Source organism: Calidris pugnax, unplaced genomic scaffold (assembly GCF_001431845.1).
Source record: "Calidris pugnax isolate Ruff unplaced genomic scaffold, ASM143184v1 scaffold161, whole genome shotgun sequence".
Classification (NCBI taxonomy): domain Eukaryota; kingdom Metazoa; phylum Chordata; class Aves; order Charadriiformes; family Scolopacidae; genus Calidris; species Calidris pugnax.
The window spans coordinates 991,395-1,007,241 of NW_015090955.1; the positions used below are offsets into that span (position 1 = coordinate 991,395).

The window sequence follows — 15,847 nt, forward strand, 5'->3', positions numbered from 1 at the left end:
ACCCCACTTCCGGTCGCGCGGCAGGCCCCGCCCCACAACCACCGAGACGACCCGGCCGGAGCGCCGCCATGGCGCGGTCCTCCAGCCGCCATCTTGCGCCCCGAAGGGCTGGAGGAGCCAGGGCTGGGCCGGGTCCCCGCGGCCTCGCTCTCTGCTCCGGGGTTCTCGGAGCACTGTGAGGCCGGGGCAGCGGTAGACCGCCCGGCGACAGTGGCCTGTGGGATGGGCCCAGGGATGGATGTGATAAGAGGTGTCGTTAGGCCTGGGGACAGCTGTGATGGCCCATCAGGGGCCCATAGCCAGGCCTGAGGTCGGACATGATGTCCCAATGTGGGTCTGAGGGGATGAAACCAGGCCCAGGGACAGCCGTGGTGTCCCAGTGTGGGTCTGGGGGGATGAAAACAGGCCCAGGGACAACCGTAGTGTCCCCTGCTCTGGGGTTCTCGGAGCACCGTGAGGCCGGGGCAGCGGTGGATCGCCCGGCGACAGTGGCCTGTGGGATGGGCCCAGGGATGGATGTGATAAGAGGTGTCATTAAGCCTGGGGACAGCTGTGATGGCCCATCGGGGGCCCATAGCCAGGCCTGAGGTCGGCCATGGTGTCCCAGTGTGGGTGCGGCCAGACCCCGGTTCTATAACCCAAACCCACCCAAGCCAGGCCCCGCCGCCTCTCACCTCCGCCCGGGCCGGCCCGCTCCCGCCGCCAAACACAGCCGCGTTGCCACGGCGACGACCCCACTTCCGGTCGCGCGGCAGGCCCCGCCCCACAACCACCGAGACGACCCGGCCGGAGCGCCGCCATGGCGCGGTCCTCCAGCCGCCATCTTGCGCCCCGAAGGGCTGGAGGAGCCAGGGCTGGGCCGGGTCCCCGCGGCCTCGCTCTCTGCTCCGGGGTTCTCGGAGCACTGTGAGGCCGGGGCAGCGGTAGACCGCCCGGCGACAGTGGCCTGTGGGATGGGCCCAGGGATGGATGTGATAAGAGGTGTCGTTAGGCCTGGGGACAGCTGTGATGGCCCATCAGGGGCCCATAGCCAGGCCTGAGGTCGGACATGATGTCCCAATGTGGGTCTGAGGGGATGAAACCAGGCCCAGGGACAGCCGTGGTGTCCCAGTGTGGGTCTGGGGGGATGAAAACAGGCCCAGGGACAACCGTAGTGTCCCAGTGTGGGTCTGGGGGGTGTCACTAGCCCTGGGGATGGCTGTGATGTCCCAATGTGGGCCCAGGGGATGTAACCAGGCCAGGGGAAGACCATGATGTCCCAGTGTAGGACACTGAGGGACATAACCAGGCTTGGGGACAGCCCTAATGTCCCGGTGTGGGCCATATCTGGGCCAGGGGACAGCCGCAACACGCTGGTGCCAACAGGAGGGGCATACCTGTGATGGCAGCCGTGTCCCCGTGCGGGCTCAGCGCTGGGATGGGACATGGTGTCAGGCCTTGATGGCGGGGCAGGGGTGGCTCCAGCACCTTCTGCAGGGGACAGCCGCAACACGCTGGTGCCAACAGGAGGGACGTACCTGTGATGGCAGCCGTGTCCCCGTGCGGGCTCAGCGCTGGGATGGGACATGGTGTCAGGCCTTGATGGCGGGGCAGGGGTGGCTCCAGCACCTTCTGCAGGGCTGGGGGCTCCATCCTGAGGGGCAGAAGGAGATGGAGGTGAGGTGGCAGCAGGGTCCTCTCCCAAAGAGCTGCTCCACACCCCAAAGGTAAGGGCGATACTTTGGTCGTCCCCGTCCCTCCCCCAGGAGCTCAACTTTCCCCCATCCCACCAGGAGCAAACCCTTGCTGTTTTCACCCCACTTGAATTACAAAAACATTTTTTTTTAAAGCCTGAAAATTTAAAAATACAGTGTTAGACCCTCTCCTGAGCAAAGGCAGCTCAATGGGAACAATGGGGTGAGGTTTTAACCCCCCCATGACATGAGTTCCATGACAGTGCGATTGAGCAGCTCCATCTGAGCCGTGGCTGAGTAAAACCAGACAAATCGACACCAAACTCATTCCTTTTGGTGAGAACACCTTTAAAAAATTACACTTTACACACAAGATCATCTGGGGACCTAAAACAACTTCTCTGGGGGGCTTTTAAGCTCTCTTTGTTCCAGGAGAGCTGACAGGGAGGGGGAGTCCTCCCCGTCCCCCGGGGCTATAAATGGCCCCTGAGTCAGTTTTCCTCAGAACACGCCACGTAACGCTGACATTTCCATCTCTTCCCGTTAATCCCTTTTTAAAACCCCGCTTCTAGTTAACCAGCTGCTTCTCCCACAGACAGATGCCCACCAAAGGCAGCAAGAAAGAAGCAATAAATAACTGGAGATAACTTTATCTACCCTCAAACCGGGGATCTCCACCCTGCGGGCGGGGGAAGATCAAGGCGTAGCCGCGCACTAAAAAGGGTCAGAAAATAATTGCCCATCGGGTCATTCCATCCACAGGATGTTGGGGAATATCGCCCCGGATCAAAGCACCGATTTCACATTTATCCAATATTTACATTTCAATAAGGCCCTGAACATTTCAATAAGGCCTTGAACAAACCCAGGCGCGGGGTTGATGCCCTCCTTGCTTTGCTCCGTGGGATGGCTGAAATGTTTCGTTATTTCCAATGGGATAAGAACTTCCACGGGTGGTTTTTAAGCCCTCAGGGTTGTGCCTTGATTTAAGAGAGGGTTTCGCTTTCCGTGCTCGCCCTCCTGAGATCCTCCGTGCAGAGGGAGGGCTGAAAATGAGGGGATTTGGTTAAAGCCTCCTGTGGATCCCCAATCTGCATGATCCCAGCCCTCTGGGCTCCATTTTGGCCCCCAGACAGTGCCTTTATTCCAGGTTTAGCCAAATTTTACAGCAAAAAAGCCAGATCAGGGCCAACACGGCAACAAACCTGCCCCCAAGGGCAAGGACCTGCAACTCCAAAGCGTGTGAGCGTGAGCGGTGCAGATAATGACCATCAATGGGGAAAATCTTTTCTAATGGAAGTTTTTTTTGTGGATGAGGTGCGAAGGGGATGTTTAATCCTCAGGGATGCCGTGGTTTTAAGAGTCAGGGGATTTGGGTGTGGGCGTGATGCCCATCGGTTCACATTGTGGCATTTCGGGGTGGTTTCTGGTGCAGATGGTGAGGGCAAGGCACTCGGCACACCTGAGTGGGGAGACAGGCGAGCTGCTGCTCCCCTTCAGTTCCTTCTTGGGCTTGGATGGCTTTTTATTCCACTTGGCAGCAGGAAATAAAAGGTTAGAGGGAATAAAAGCCCCAGGACAGACATCTCTGTTGGCTTCAGGGGAGAAGCCGGGAGGTGACAACCCCTCCAGCGAGCAACTTTGGTGGCTCTCAAGAAATTCAACAAGGGATTTTCTTCTTGATTACAGATCCCTGAACCATTTTCTTACAATCACCCCCCCAAATCCCTTCCGGAGAAGTGTGGTTAATTACTGAGCCCTGCATATGGGCCTGATACGCTGCGTTTGTGTGCGTGTTTGCCCTCACCCTGCCGTTTCACAGGGAAGATAGCAGCCCAGTGTGGGCCCAGGGGACGTAACCAGGCCAGGGGATGACCATGATGTCCCAGTGTAGGACACTGGGGGACATAACCAGGCTTGGGGACAGCCCTGATGTCCCAGTGTGGGCCATATCTGGGCGAGGGGACAGCCGCAACACGCTGGTGCCAACAGGAGGGACGTACCTGTGATGGCAGCCGTGTCCCCGTGCGGGCTCAGCGCTGGGATGGGACGTGGTGTCAGGCCTTGATGGCGGGGCAGGGGTGGCTCCAGCACCTTCTGCAGGGCTGGGGGCTCCATCCTGAGGGGCAGAAGGAGATGGAGGTGAGGTGGCAGCAGGGTCCTCTCCCAAAGAGCTGCTCCACACCCCAAAGGTAAGGGCGATACTTTGGTCGTCCCCGTCCCTCCCCCAGGAGCTCAACTTTCCCCCATCCCACCAGGAGCAAACCCTTGCTGTTTTCACCCCACTTGAATTACAAAAACATTTTTTTTTAAAGCCTGAAAATTTAAAAATACAGTGTTAGACCCTCTCCTGAGCAAAGGCAGCTCAATGGGAACAATGGGGTGAGGTTTTAACCCCCCCATGACATGAGTTCCATGACAGTGCGATTGAGCAGCTCCATCTGAGCCGTGGCTGAGTAAAACCAGACAAATCGACACCAAACTCATTCCTTTTGGTGAGAACACCTTTAAAAAATTACACTTTACACACAAGATCACCCGGGGACCTAAAACAACTTCTCTGGGGGGGCTTTTAAGCTCTCTTTGTTCCAGGAGAGCTGACAGGGAGGGGGAGTCCTCCCCGTCCCCCAGGGCTATAAACGGCCCCTGAGTCAGTTTTCCTCAGAACACGCCACGTAACGCTGACATTTCCATCTCTTCCCGTTAATCCCTTTTTAAAACCCCGCTTCTAGTTAACCAGCTGCTTCTCCCACAGACAGATGCCCACCAAAGGCAGCAAGAAAGAAGCAATAAATAACTGGAGATAACTTTATCTACCCTCAAACCGGGGATCTCCACCCTGCGGGCGGGGGAAGATCAAGGCGTAGCCGCGCACTAAAAAGGGTCAGAAAATAATTGCCCATCGGGTCATTCCATCCACAGGATGTTGGGGAATATCGCCCCGGATCAAAGCACCGATTTCACATTTATACAATATTTACATTTCAATAAGGCCCTGAACATTTCAATAAGGCCTTGAACAAACCCAGGCGCGGGGTTGATGCCCTCCTTGCTTTGCTCCGTGGGATGGCTGAAATGTTTCGTTATTTCCAATGGGATAAGAACTTCCACGGGTGGTTTTTAAGCCCTCAGGGTTGTGCCTTGATTTAAGAGAGGGTTTCGCTTTCCGTGCTCGCCCTCCTGAGATCCTCCGTGCAGAGGGAGGGCTGAAAATGAGGGGATTTGGTTAAAGCCTCCTGTGGATCCCCAATCTGCATGATCCCAGCCCTCTGGGCTCCATTTTGGCCCCCAGACAGTGCCTTTATTCCAGGTTTAGCCAAATTTTACAGCAAAAAAGCCAGATCAGGGCCAACACGGCAACAAACCTGCCCCCAAGGGCAAGGACCTGCAACTCCAAAGCGTGTGAGCATGAGCGGTGCAGATAATGACCATCAATGGGGAAAATCTTTTCTAATGGAAGTTTTTTTTGTGGATGAGGTGCGAAGGGGATGTTTAATCCTCAGGGATGCCGTGGTTTTAAGAGTCAGGGGATTTGGGTGTGGGCGTGATGCCCATCGGTTCACATTGTGGCATTTCGGGGTGGTTTCTGGTGCAGATGGTGAGGGCAAGGCACTCGGCACACCTGAGTGGGGAGACAGGCGAGCTGCTGCTCCCCATCAGTTCCTTCTCGGGCTTGGATGGCTTTTTATTCCACTTGGCAGCAGGAAATAAAAGGTTAGAGGGAATAAAAGCCCCAGGACAGACATCTCTGTTGGCTTCAGGGGAGAAGCCGGGAGGTGACAACCCCTCCAGCGAGCAACTTTGGTGGCTCTCAAGAAATTCAACAAGGGATTTTCTTCTTGATTACAGATCCCTGAACCATTTTCTTACAATCACCCCCCCAATTCCCTTCCGGAGAAGTGTGGTTAATTACTGAGCCCTGCATATGGGCCTGATACGCTGCGTTTGTGTGCGTGTTTGCCCTCACCCTGCCGTTTCACAGGGAAGATAGCACCTTTTGTGTCTTATCTCCTCCAGTTTTCTGCCTCCCTTGTGTCATGTACCATGTCTCCGTGATGGTGATTCAATAAACTGTATTCAAAACCCCATTCCAAGTCAGGTTTCCATGGCATTTCCAGCCTTTGCTGATGATTTGATTTCCCAGACCCCTTGCCCACGCACTCCCAGGGTCTCCCGTGCCCCGAGGGCAGGACAGGAGAACTACAGACCCATGAAATGAGACCACAGCGTTCACCATCCTCCCTTCCCATTCGGTGGGGCTGGATCTGGATGCAGACATGGATTTGGGGAGGAGAACTGCAAAGAAAAAACCCAAGAGAAACCATCTCTGAGGTCGCAGGGTGTGAGTGGGAGAAACTCAAGATGAGCCCAAGGCCAAAGTGCCACCTCTGCAGCCGCAATAAGGGTGGAACAACCTCTGCAGTGCCAGCTCTGCACCTCCTGGGCATAAACTGCTTTTGTCCCATCTCTCCAGCCACCAAACCCCACGGATTTTAAAACCAAGAGCTTGACTGGCCTCATCCAGAAGCTGCGTTGGCCTGAGATGGAGACAGCTCAGTGTCCCACTAACGAGCAAGAGTGAGGCAACGGAGGGAGCATCGGGAAAACCACTCAGGGAAACTCATCTTTCCTGGAAAGGGGAAGGATGGGAACCATCTCCTTTGCCGAGGGGCCCCTCGGTGGCTCCTGCTCTGCGACGAATAGCGCCGTCAGCGCAGATAGAGGAGGGGGTGGACCCCACCATCTATATAAAGCGAACCCGCTAAGCCAGCAGCCTTGGAGCGGCGAGGTCCAGGTGGGGTAAGGAGAGGGGGGATTTATTGCCCTGTTATTTCATCAGATAGCTGGGGGCGAGGCGGTGGGAGGCTGCTGATGGTAAAGTTCTCCATCAGCCCCGGGCAGGACAACCATTGTGTCCCTGTCCATGTGCCTGCTGAGCACCACATCCCAAAATGGGAGTCAAAAGGCCCCATTGGGAGTCAGCTGTGCACACTTGGGCACAGTGACACTCATGTCACAGCACCTCCAGGTGCTGCCAAGGTGCACCCGACCGGCTCCGTGCCCTCCGTGTGTCTGTCCTGCCCCCAGGGTGCTGCTCATCACCCATCGTTGTGCTTTCCTCTTCCAGGGCCAGCCTGAGGATGAAGAATCTCCTCTTTGCCGTGCTCTTGGCTTGCGGTAAGTACTCCAGTTTCACCAGGCCAGGCTGGAATCTCATCTGCCTGGCCAAAAAGACATACAAACTCAGAGTCTTTGGGCACAATTCAGTTTCTTTGTTTAAATTTTGCAGTTTCTCCCTCATGCTTCATGTAGTCCTGGAGGTCTTTGTGACAGCGAGGCTTTGGGATGCTCGGATCCATATGTCTTTTAAGAGGCTCTGGAGCCTGCTGTCACCTGCTTTCCTGTCTGTGCCAAGCCCAGGGCTGATCCTGGCAATGTGGCTGGTTGCAGGATGCCAGCGCGGTGCAGCCTGTACAGAGCACAAATAATATCTGCTACCAGAGTGAATCGGTAGCTGCAGAAACCAGACTTCATCCTGAGGGGTTTTTTGGGGCTTCTTCTCGTGCTTCGCATGCCTGAAAGCATGTGTTTCCAGCAACACCAGGGTTATTTAACTCCTCTGCCTGGTGCAAGGTGTGGGAAATGCTGCCTGCCCCCTCGCTGTGAGCCCGTCCCCTCTGTCCCCCCCCAGTGCTGCTGCTGGCTCGTGGCAGCGTTTTGGAACTGGAGCGGATGATCAGGTCGACCACGGGGAAGAGTGCCCTGCTCTCCTACAGCTGGTACGGCTGTTTCTGCGGCATCGGGGGCAGAGGAACCCCAGTGGACTCCACCGACCTGTGAGTACCTGGAAAAACATCACCACTCACCCCTTCCAGTGCAAGGTGTTGGGGGGTATCCCTAAAAAAACTCCTCACTGGCAGCCTGCCGGCGCTGGTTTTGCACCATCCCCAGCCACATCTTGCTGCTGCCTTGTCATCTCCTCTTCCTGGTCACCTTAAATGTGAGGCTGGACCTTCCTTTATCTTCCCAGTGTGGTGAGGGAGGGTTCGGGGGCAGCGGTTTTGACATGGTGTCCCCTCTGTAGGTGCTGCCATGCCCACGACTGCTGCTACAGGAAGCTGCGAGAGGGCAAGTGCAGCCCCCTGATAACCCCCTACTACTTCGACGTCACCGACGGGGACATCGTCTGCGGTGAGTGACGCTGAGTGGGGGGCTCCCACAAAGGTGGGGAACCAGCACTGCTCCCCAGGACACCCCAGGGTGTCCCCCCTGGGGATGTCACCAGCCTGATGCCCGGCCAAGTGTGTATGATAAATATATGGGCATTGTGAGGGTTGTGGGCAGGTTGGAGAGGGCAAACCCTGGGACACGCTTCTTCATGCGCTTCCCCCAGGCAGCTCCAGGCATCAGGGCTGCTCCAAGGGGACCCCATCACCAATATGGGCTGGAAAGTTAAGCAGGAGTGTTGACTCCCAGGAGGATAGGGAAGCCCTACAGAGGGACCTAGATAGATTGGATCACTGGGCCAAGATCAATGGCATGAGTTTCAACAAGGGCAAGTGCCAGGTCCTGCACTTGGGCCACAACAACCCCCTGCAGCGCTACAGGCTGGGGGAAGTGTGGCTGGAGCTGCCTGGAGGAAAGAGACCTGGGGGTTCTAGTTGACAAACGGCTGAATATGAGCCGGCCGTGTGCCCAGGGGGGCAAGAAAGCCAATGGCATCCTGGCTTGTATCAAAAATAGTGTGACCAGCAGAAGTAGGGAGGTGATTGTGCCCCTGTACTCAGCACTGGGGAGGCCACACCTTGAGTGTTGTGTCCAGTTTTGGGCACCTCAATCCAAGAGAGATCTGGAGGTGCTGGAGCGAGTGCAGAGGAGGGCAACGAAGCTGGTGAGGGGGCTGGAAAACAAATCGTATGAGGAGCGGCTGAGGGAGTTGGGACTGTTTAGTGTGAGGAAGAGGAGGCTGAGGGGAGACCTCATCACTCTCTACAACTTCGTGAAAGGACACTGTAGAGAGGTTGGTGCTGGTCTCTTCTCACAGGGAATTAGTGACAGAACAAGAGGGAATGGCTTCAAGCTCCAACAGGGGAGGTTTAGATTGAACATTAGGAAGGAATTTTTCACCGAAAGAGTGGTCGGGCATTGGAACAGGCTGCCCAGGGAGGGGGTGGAGTCCCCATCCCTGGCTGTGTTTAAGGGCCGTTTAGATGCAGTGCTGAGGGACATGGTGTAGGGGAGGACTTTGTAGAGTAGGGGAGATGGTTGGACTCGATGATCCCAAGGGTCTCTTCCAACCTAGACCATTCTATGATTCTATGAAAAGCCACCCCAGAGCACTGTGTTTTTTCCCCACAGGTAACGAGCAGAGCTGGTGCAAGAGAGAGACCTGCCTATGCGACAAGGCGGTGGCTTCGTGCTTCGCCAGCACTTTGCATTCCTACAATAAATCCTACCGCTTCTATTTCAAGCTGAGATGCCGAGGAAGTAAGCTCCAGTGCTGAAGAGGAGAAATCTGCACCCAAGGTTGCAGATTTTGACTGGTTTTCCCCATCGCTACGGAAACAAAAGCCTGATGAGAGGGAGCTGAGCAGAGCTGGAGAGAGCACAACTCCCTGCACGACGACGCTCAGGGTGAGGAAGGGCACGCACACATTACGGATGGAGATGCCACCAGTTCCCACAAAGACATCAGCTTCCTTGGTTTTTTATCCCTTCCTCCTTTCTTTTCTCTCTCAACTTCATTTCCCAGCCAAGATCATTCAATAAAAGGTATTTGAAATCATTCTCTGTGCTGCTTTTCTGTAAAAGCCACTGAGATTGAGGCGCTGCAACAGTGGCAACCTGGGGAGCACTTTTGCATCTCACCCCTCAGCCACACCACCTGCCTGGCACCCCAATATTTCCATGGGCCCAGTAACAGCCTAAGAAATGAGGACAAGTAAATGCCACCAGGTAAAACTCTGTGGGTTTTGTTAAGAAAATAACTCTCCAGCTGGAAGTTTGGGGTTTTTGGCTTCTCCTGGCACTGCTCCCCCCCCCAGCCTGAACTCACTCCTGGAGCTAAAACACAGCGATGTGTTAAGGGACAGGTTAGATACAGCCAAAAGGTGTTTTTACGTGAATAATGCAAGTGGGGAAATGTAGGAGACGGTTTGAGACTCTCCTCTGACCCCTACTCACATAAAAATGGTGGTCAAAATTAAAGCTAAAGAATAGGAGAGGAGGGAAGATTTCAAAGCCTTGTCCACCCCAAGGCAGATTCTAATTTAGGAGGGCAGTTAAGTTGGTGACTAAGTGGTTTCTCCAGAAGGGAGGAGTTCTGCACAGGGGCTGCAGTGAGGAGGTGGAAATACAGAGATAAATAATAAAGGGAAGTTGCATTCACCCATCCCAAAATACCCATTCCTCTTTCTTCTCCTCTCACAGCGGGCAAGCATTTAATCAGACAGTATCCGCACAACCCCATGTTTCTGGAAACTGCACCTTTAGAGGTGCTTTTATTGGTGTCCTTATACTTTTCCCAAAGAACCAATAACTTGCCCCGAATCCCCATCACCTTTGCAGCATGGCAGAGAGACAGTTCCCAAACTGTATGACCCCTCAAAAAACCCCGAATCTGCTTTGTTCACGGCAACTGGGATCAAAAATCAGCATGGCAGAGAGACAGTTCCCAAACTATATGACCCCTCAAAAAACCCCAAATCTGCTTTGTTCACGGCAACTGGGATCAAAAACGGAATCAAGGCTATTATTTTTTCCCCCCAATATGCACCATGGTACTGGGGAGGGCAGAGAAAAAGGCCCTCAGGTGTCTTCAGCTGGGGACGGAGAGCACTGGCTTCCACCTCTGGCTGGAAATGACGCTGCTTTGTCAGCTCATCCCACCCGGTGCTGGTTCCTGTGCGTGGGCTACGGGGATGGGGGGTTACGGGAGTTTCTCCCATTCCTGTAAAGGGGAAGAAGGCACCTTCTCCTTTGCAGAAATGCCCAGTCAGCAACACTTGGGCAAAACAAGCATTCAGCAGCGGGGAGCAAAGCCTATATAAAGCAAGCCCTGCCAGCTGCAGGGCCCTGCAAGCAAGTGGTGGCTTTCCCCGAGGTAAGTGGGGCTTGGAGGAAGGCTTTTCCTCCCTTTCCTCCTTCCCCTAAAAGCCTGGTGCGAGCCGGGAGCGAGGTCCATGCCAGGAAGGCAGGAGGAAAGGAGAGGCTGCCTGAGATACCAGCCCAGAGGCAGAGCGGTGGGCTGCAGCCCTCGAGGGCTGATCATTCCTCCAACTTTCCTTCCTTCCCCTTCATTTTGCCTTTTTCCACCCTTTCACCATCCGATTCCCACCCCCGAGGCAGCAGTGCTCTGTGCCAAAGCAAGGGGAATGGGTGCATCCTTGCCCCTCTCACCTCCCCCAATTCCTGGAGGTGGGGAGCATCTCTGCCCCACAATGAGGGGGGGAAGTAAAGAAGAAAGTGGTCAATATAATGGGGAAATGGTTTGGTTTCCTCTCCCAGGGCTGTCGGAAAGATGAACTCCCTCCTCGCCTTCGCTGTGCTGTTTGCTTGGGGTAAGTGTCCTCGCTCTCACCGGTCCCACTGCTCTCTGTGCAGTGACAGCCACGGAAATTAGGACCAGGGTGGTGATTTCTTAACCTTTCCCCATCACCACCTCTCCCAAACACACAACAACTCTTCCTGACTAAACTGGGAAGGAGTTTCCTCTCCATTGCATCTATAAGACATCACCAGCTGGGTACAGGTTTGGGGGCAGGAGGGATGGGGATGCCGCTGGGGAGCTGGGTGTCAGGGTGAGCCCCACTGATTTGGGGATGCCGCTGGGGAGCTGGGTGCGGGTACCAGTTTGGGGGCTGGAGGGATGGGGATGCTGCTGGGGAGCTGGGTGTCAGGGTGAGCCCCACTGATTTGGGGATGCCGCTGGGGAGCTGGGTGTCAGGGTGAGCCCCACTGATTTTTCCCCCCAGGTTTGTCCCTGGCTCACGGGGACCTCTGGCAGCTGCAGAAGATGATCACGAAGGCAACGGGGAAAAATGCTTTGCTGCATTACTCCTTCTACGGCTGCTACTGTGGCTTGGGGGGCAAGGGGCAGCCCAAGGATGCCACGGACAGGTGAGCACCTGCTTAAAAATCCCCCTGCCCCAACACATCCTTGCATGGCTTCAAATCTGGGGGGGGGGAGGAGGGGAAAAAACCCAACCCCCAAACCCTTGAGGTCCCGTACAGATGCTGCCAGGTGCATGATGCCTGCTACGACAGCCTCCTGAGCTACGGCTGTGATGCCAAGAAGCAGAACTACCGCTACAGCTGGCACGACAGCAGCCTCGTCTGCCGTAAGTAGGACCCTGGACATGGGGGTGTCACCCCCCCAAAAGCCACGGCTGACCCCAGCCTTCCCTCTGCCAGCTAGACAGGATCCCTGGTGCTCCCAGCTCTCCTGCGAGTGCGACCGCAGCCTGGCGCTCTGCCTGAAGAGAAGCAAACACAGCTACAGCAAACGTTACCTCTTCTACCTCAAGCACCGCTGCCGGTGATGGGAGCTGGGATGTGGCACCGGAGCAGGGGCACGGGTTGCGCATCCGGAACGTCCTACCTCCCTGCCCACACCAACCATGTTAGTGCTGCTGTCCATTTAATCAACGTGCAAATAAACAATGTGCTTAAACCACCCCGGTCCTCTGTTTGCTGCTGCTGGGCAGAAGGAGAAATCTCTGTAAATACTCAAAACGGCATCATCTTCCCCAAACTTTGCAAAAACTCCGTCTTGGCCCCTGCGTCACTCCGCAGCCCACAGGGAAAGAGGAGGGGGGGGGTTTGGCCAGCGAGGGAAGGGGCGTAGCATAAACTGTTTTGGGGACAGACGAGTCATTTCAGAGCTTCCAGTTCGGAGCCCACGGGCCGGACACAGAGAGCAGTGCTCTCCCCGGGAGGACAGGTTGGCAGCGAGGAAGCGGAGCCGGAGCCATCCCCTGGTGAGCGACTCCCACCCTCGCCCCCGCTGCTGCAGAAACAAAAATACAGGGGGGGAGGCACAGGGAGGAGGCAGCAGGGAGGCTGCTTTCTGCTGTTTCCCACGTCTGTAGATAAAGTGTCACTGCTTTCAGGTGAAAACCCAGCTGGGAAGTTGCAGCCCCAGGGGGATGGTGACACTGCCGCTGCAAAGCGGTGCCCTGGGTGCCAGAAGCAGTGGGACAGGAGGTGGGAGATGCTCGGGTGGTGGGAACAGCTCCAGAGAGCGTTTGCTTTTGGCCAAAAGGCAGCAAGACAGAGGCGAGGGGGCACAGCTGGCTTCTTCCCTCCACATTTTGGGGTGATTTGACCTGATTTCAGAGGGACAAGGTTTGCACGGCAGCCTCCTGTTGACTGGCCACGCTGCCTGGCTGAGTCTGTCCTCTCTTTCTCCTCCCAGGCCCAGGTGAGAGGAAGATGAAGGTCCTGCTGACGCTGGCCGTGCTGCTTGCCTACAGTAAGTGCAGCCATTCCCCGACCCACAGACAGGAGCCAGGCTGCAGCCCCACATCAATGTGGGGAGCATCCCCAAACCCTTGCGAATGACACGGGGGGACCCCCCAGCAAAGCCCTCCTCTCCCTCCTGGTTCCCCAGGCCTCATTTCTGCATACAACTTGCAAAAAAAAATCACATTTTCTGGTCACTCCAGGTGTGTTCACGGCTCGTGGGAAGCACCCCCGCGCGTTTGCACCGGGACTGGAGGGAAGCACCGTAGGAAATCTGACTGCCCACAGCTGCTACACCTCGAGGGCTTCAACGGACCGGTACAGGCAACACAGCCCGGGGGTGGCTAACACTGGCCCTGAGATGGCTAGCACTGGCCCTGAGATGGCTAACACTGGCCCCGGGGCAACCCTGGGGCTTGTGGGCAACACAAAATGCAGACCAGGCGATGGGCAGCAGCAGGAAGGGAACAGGTTTCAGGGAACGGGGGAAAGGGAGGCAGTGTTGATCCCTAATTCCCTGTGGCCAGCGGGGTCACGTCAGCAACAACAGGCTGAAGTCACTGGGATGGCACCAGGGGATGGGGACAGTCCCAAAGCTGGGGTGCACAAGGGCTATGAGAGCTGGGCAGGGGCCGTGCGGGGAAGCAGAGAAGAAGCTTGGTGGGGGAACGGGCTAGTAAGAGCGGCTCAAGGGTGATTTAGAGCAGGAGGGGGATGCTGAGGGAGCTGGGGTTGTTCAGCCTGGAGAAGAGGAGGCTCCGGGGAGACCTAATAGCAGCCTTCCAGTACCTGAAGGGAGCTACAGGAAGGCTGGGGAGAACCTGTTTAGAAAGGCCTGCAGTGACAGGACGAGGGGCAATGGCTTCAAGCTGGAGGGGAGCAGATTTAGACTGGAGATGAGGAGAGGGTTCTTCCCTGTGAGGGTGGTGGAGCACTGGAACAGGTTGCTCAGGGAGGTGGTTGAGGCCCCATCCCTGGAGATATTCAAGGAGAGGCTCGACGAGGCCCTGGGCAACCTGGTCTAGTTGGGGGTGTCCCTGCTGACTGCGGGGGCGTCGGACTAGATGGCCTTTGGAGGTCCCTTCCGGCCTGGGCAATTCTATGATTCTATGCTAACGCTGGTGGCTCTTCCCTCCCGGAGTGCAGAGCCTGCTTCAGGTAGTTTTGAAGCTGCTGGTGATATATTTCGGATGAGGTCAGGCTCTTCTTCTCACCGCAGGTGCTGCCGGCTCCGTGCCTGCTGCTACGCCAGGCTGGCTGCACAGCGATGCCGCCCGGGACCGATCCAGCCCATCTCGGTGCCCGGGGCAGGAATCCCCACCTGCAGTGAGTCCCCACCATCGTGGTTTGGGATGCCTCTTTGGTTCCCCTTTTACAGGGCAGAACCCCATCCCAAAAAGATGGTCTCAGAGGTGCTTTCTCTCCCATTCCTGCAGGGTCCGGGACCCGGTGCCAGCGAGGTGCCTGCAGATGTGAGCGGGCAGCCCAGCTCTGCCGGCTGCGTGGACGGGGGATGCCCCGGCGTCGCAGCAAGTGCCAGGGACGAGCCGGGCGGTGTTGAAGCAAAAGGGCTTTTTTTATATATATATATTTTTTTTTTTTTTGCAAAACCACCTCCAAGCTGGGTAAGAAAAGGGACGGAGGAGCGTTTCCCAACTCCTCCTCGGGGCTTTTTTGGCTTCAGCATGAGGACAACAACCCCCTGGTGAAGTTGCGTCACTGTACACTGGATGCGAGGAGGGAGAGCGGCGCAGACACAACGTTTCAGTGCAGAAAAACAAGGGAGGGGTGGCCACCTGCCCCTCGTCCCGGCAAAGAGCGAGGTGGAAACCGGCGCGAGCCTCTTGGCTGACACTCATTTCCCCTTGGCTCCAGCTCCCCGTGCAGTCTGTCAGCTCCCTCTGCTTTTTGCTTCGCTGCAAAATCTCTTCCGTTGCTCCAAAATAAAACCAGAGCGCGCAAAACATCGGGCTTTGGTGTGACGTGACTCAGCTGAGCCCGGCGACCACCCCTCTTAGCTGGGCTTTCCGTTGAAATACCCCCCAGAAAAATGAAGCCTGAGAGGTGATGTGTCTCCTGCCAACGCTCCTCTGCACCCCTGAACTGCCTCCCCCACCTCACTCCAAGCTTTCAGGCTCTGAAAATGTGCAGTTTCTCCAAAATAGAGAAATTAAAGCTGGTGCAAAGGGCCGTGGGACGGCGTGATGCTGTGGGAGGGCCGGGTGCTGGCAACCTTTGCCGCAACAGGGTGGTCGGGAGCTTGCCTCAACGTCCAGCACAGAACAAAACAGATTTCTCACTAGAAAAGAATGTTTTGGCCCAATTCTGCAACAACCCCGAGCACATCCCCTAGGAAAAGGGAGGTCGGGCTGTGGCTGCCTCCTCCCCAGCCACCGTAGCATCCCCACGGTGCAGGTTTACTGCCCCACGGGGCTGACCCCCGGGAGGTCTCAGTGCTGCAAAACCCCGTGGGGCTCAGCAACGAAATAAATCACAGAATCAGCAACGAAATAAATCACAGAATCAGCAATGAAATAAATCACAGAATCAGCAACAAAATGCCATTTTCCCCAGTGCTGATGCCCTGGGCATTGGCAGGTGGAATTCCCATCCTGGCTTGCCCCAGAGCTGAAGCCAACAGCACCAGGAAATATCCCTTAAATGCTTCCCTCCAGCTATGACCCAGGCACCAAACTCTACCATCCTCCTCC

The 15,847-nt window shown here is 56.0% G+C and overlaps 4 protein-coding genes across 5 annotated transcripts in view; 3 read left to right on the forward strand and 1 right to left on the reverse strand.

Moving 5' to 3' along the window:
• Positions 1–756, reverse strand: part of UBXN10 (UBX domain protein 10) — a 5,211-nt gene extending 4,455 nt beyond the window's left edge. Inside the window, exon 1 of one of the 2 annotated variants that reach the window (XM_014952038.1) lies at positions 675–756. The gene's annotated coding sequence lies outside the window, so the exon portion shown is untranslated. Of the gene's footprint in view, positions 1–648 lie in introns of both variants that reach the window. The other variant, XM_014952039.1, reaches the window with a different exon arrangement.
• Positions 757–6,814: 6,058 nt separating this feature from the next.
• LOC106893815 (phospholipase A2, membrane associated-like) lies at positions 6,815–9,263 on the forward strand. Its single transcript, XM_014952043.1, has 4 exons — positions 6,815–6,851; positions 7,366–7,510; positions 7,759–7,865; positions 9,033–9,263. Exons 1-4 carry the CDS (start codon positions 6,815–6,817, stop codon positions 9,176–9,178), a joined length of 435 nt encoding a protein of 144 aa, XP_014807529.1. The 3' UTR covers positions 9,179–9,263.
• Positions 9,264–11,193: 1,930 nt separating this feature from the next.
• LOC106893817 (basic phospholipase A2 homolog) lies at positions 11,194–12,214 on the forward strand. The gene is made up of 4 exons (XM_014952046.1): positions 11,194–11,233; positions 11,648–11,792; positions 11,907–12,013; positions 12,087–12,214. The coding sequence occupies exons 1-4, from the start codon at positions 11,194–11,196 to the stop codon at positions 12,212–12,214; spliced, it is 420 nt and encodes a 139-aa protein (XP_014807532.1).
• A 311-nt stretch (positions 12,215–12,525) lies between these two features.
• LOC106893816 (basic phospholipase A2 myotoxin III-like) lies at positions 12,526–15,101 on the forward strand. Its single transcript, XM_014952044.1, has 5 exons — positions 12,526–12,652; positions 13,090–13,146; positions 13,340–13,454; positions 14,356–14,462; positions 14,573–15,101. The coding sequence occupies exons 2-5, from the start codon at positions 13,107–13,109 to the stop codon at positions 14,695–14,697; spliced, it is 387 nt and encodes a 128-aa protein (XP_014807530.1). The 5' UTR covers positions 12,526–12,652; positions 13,090–13,106; the 3' UTR covers positions 14,698–15,101.
• The last annotated feature ends 746 nt before the right edge of the window (positions 15,102–15,847 follow it).

Excerpts from the sequence above, each read along its gene's own strand:
- LOC106893816 (XM_014952044.1), top strand. The coding sequence starts at position 13,107 with ATGAAGGTCCTGCTGACGCTGGCCGTGCTGCTTGCCTACA. Across the intron at positions 13,147-13,339 it reads GGCCGTGCTGCTTGCCTACA|GTGTGTTCACGGCTCGTGGG; the intron begins GTAAGTGCAGCC and ends TGGTCACTCCAG. Across the intron at positions 14,463-14,572 it reads GGCAGGAATCCCCACCTGCA|GGTCCGGGACCCGGTGCCAG; the intron begins GTGAGTCCCCAC and ends CCATTCCTGCAG.
- LOC106893817 (XM_014952046.1), top strand. The coding sequence starts at position 11,194 with ATGAACTCCCTCCTCGCCTTCGCTGTGCTGTTTGCTTGGG. Across the intron at positions 11,234-11,647 it reads CGCTGTGCTGTTTGCTTGGG|GTTTGTCCCTGGCTCACGGG; the intron begins GTAAGTGTCCTC and ends TTTTCCCCCCAG. Across the intron at positions 12,014-12,086 it reads CGACAGCAGCCTCGTCTGCC|CTAGACAGGATCCCTGGTGC; the intron begins GTAAGTAGGACC and ends TCCCTCTGCCAG.
- LOC106893815 (XM_014952043.1), top strand. The coding sequence starts at position 6,815 with ATGAAGAATCTCCTCTTTGCCGTGCTCTTGGCTTGCG. Across the intron at positions 6,852-7,365 it reads TGCCGTGCTCTTGGCTTGCG|TGCTGCTGCTGGCTCGTGGC; the intron begins GTAAGTACTCCA and ends GTCCCCCCCCAG. Across the intron at positions 7,866-9,032 it reads CGACGGGGACATCGTCTGCG|GTAACGAGCAGAGCTGGTGC; the intron begins GTGAGTGACGCT and ends TTTTCCCCACAG.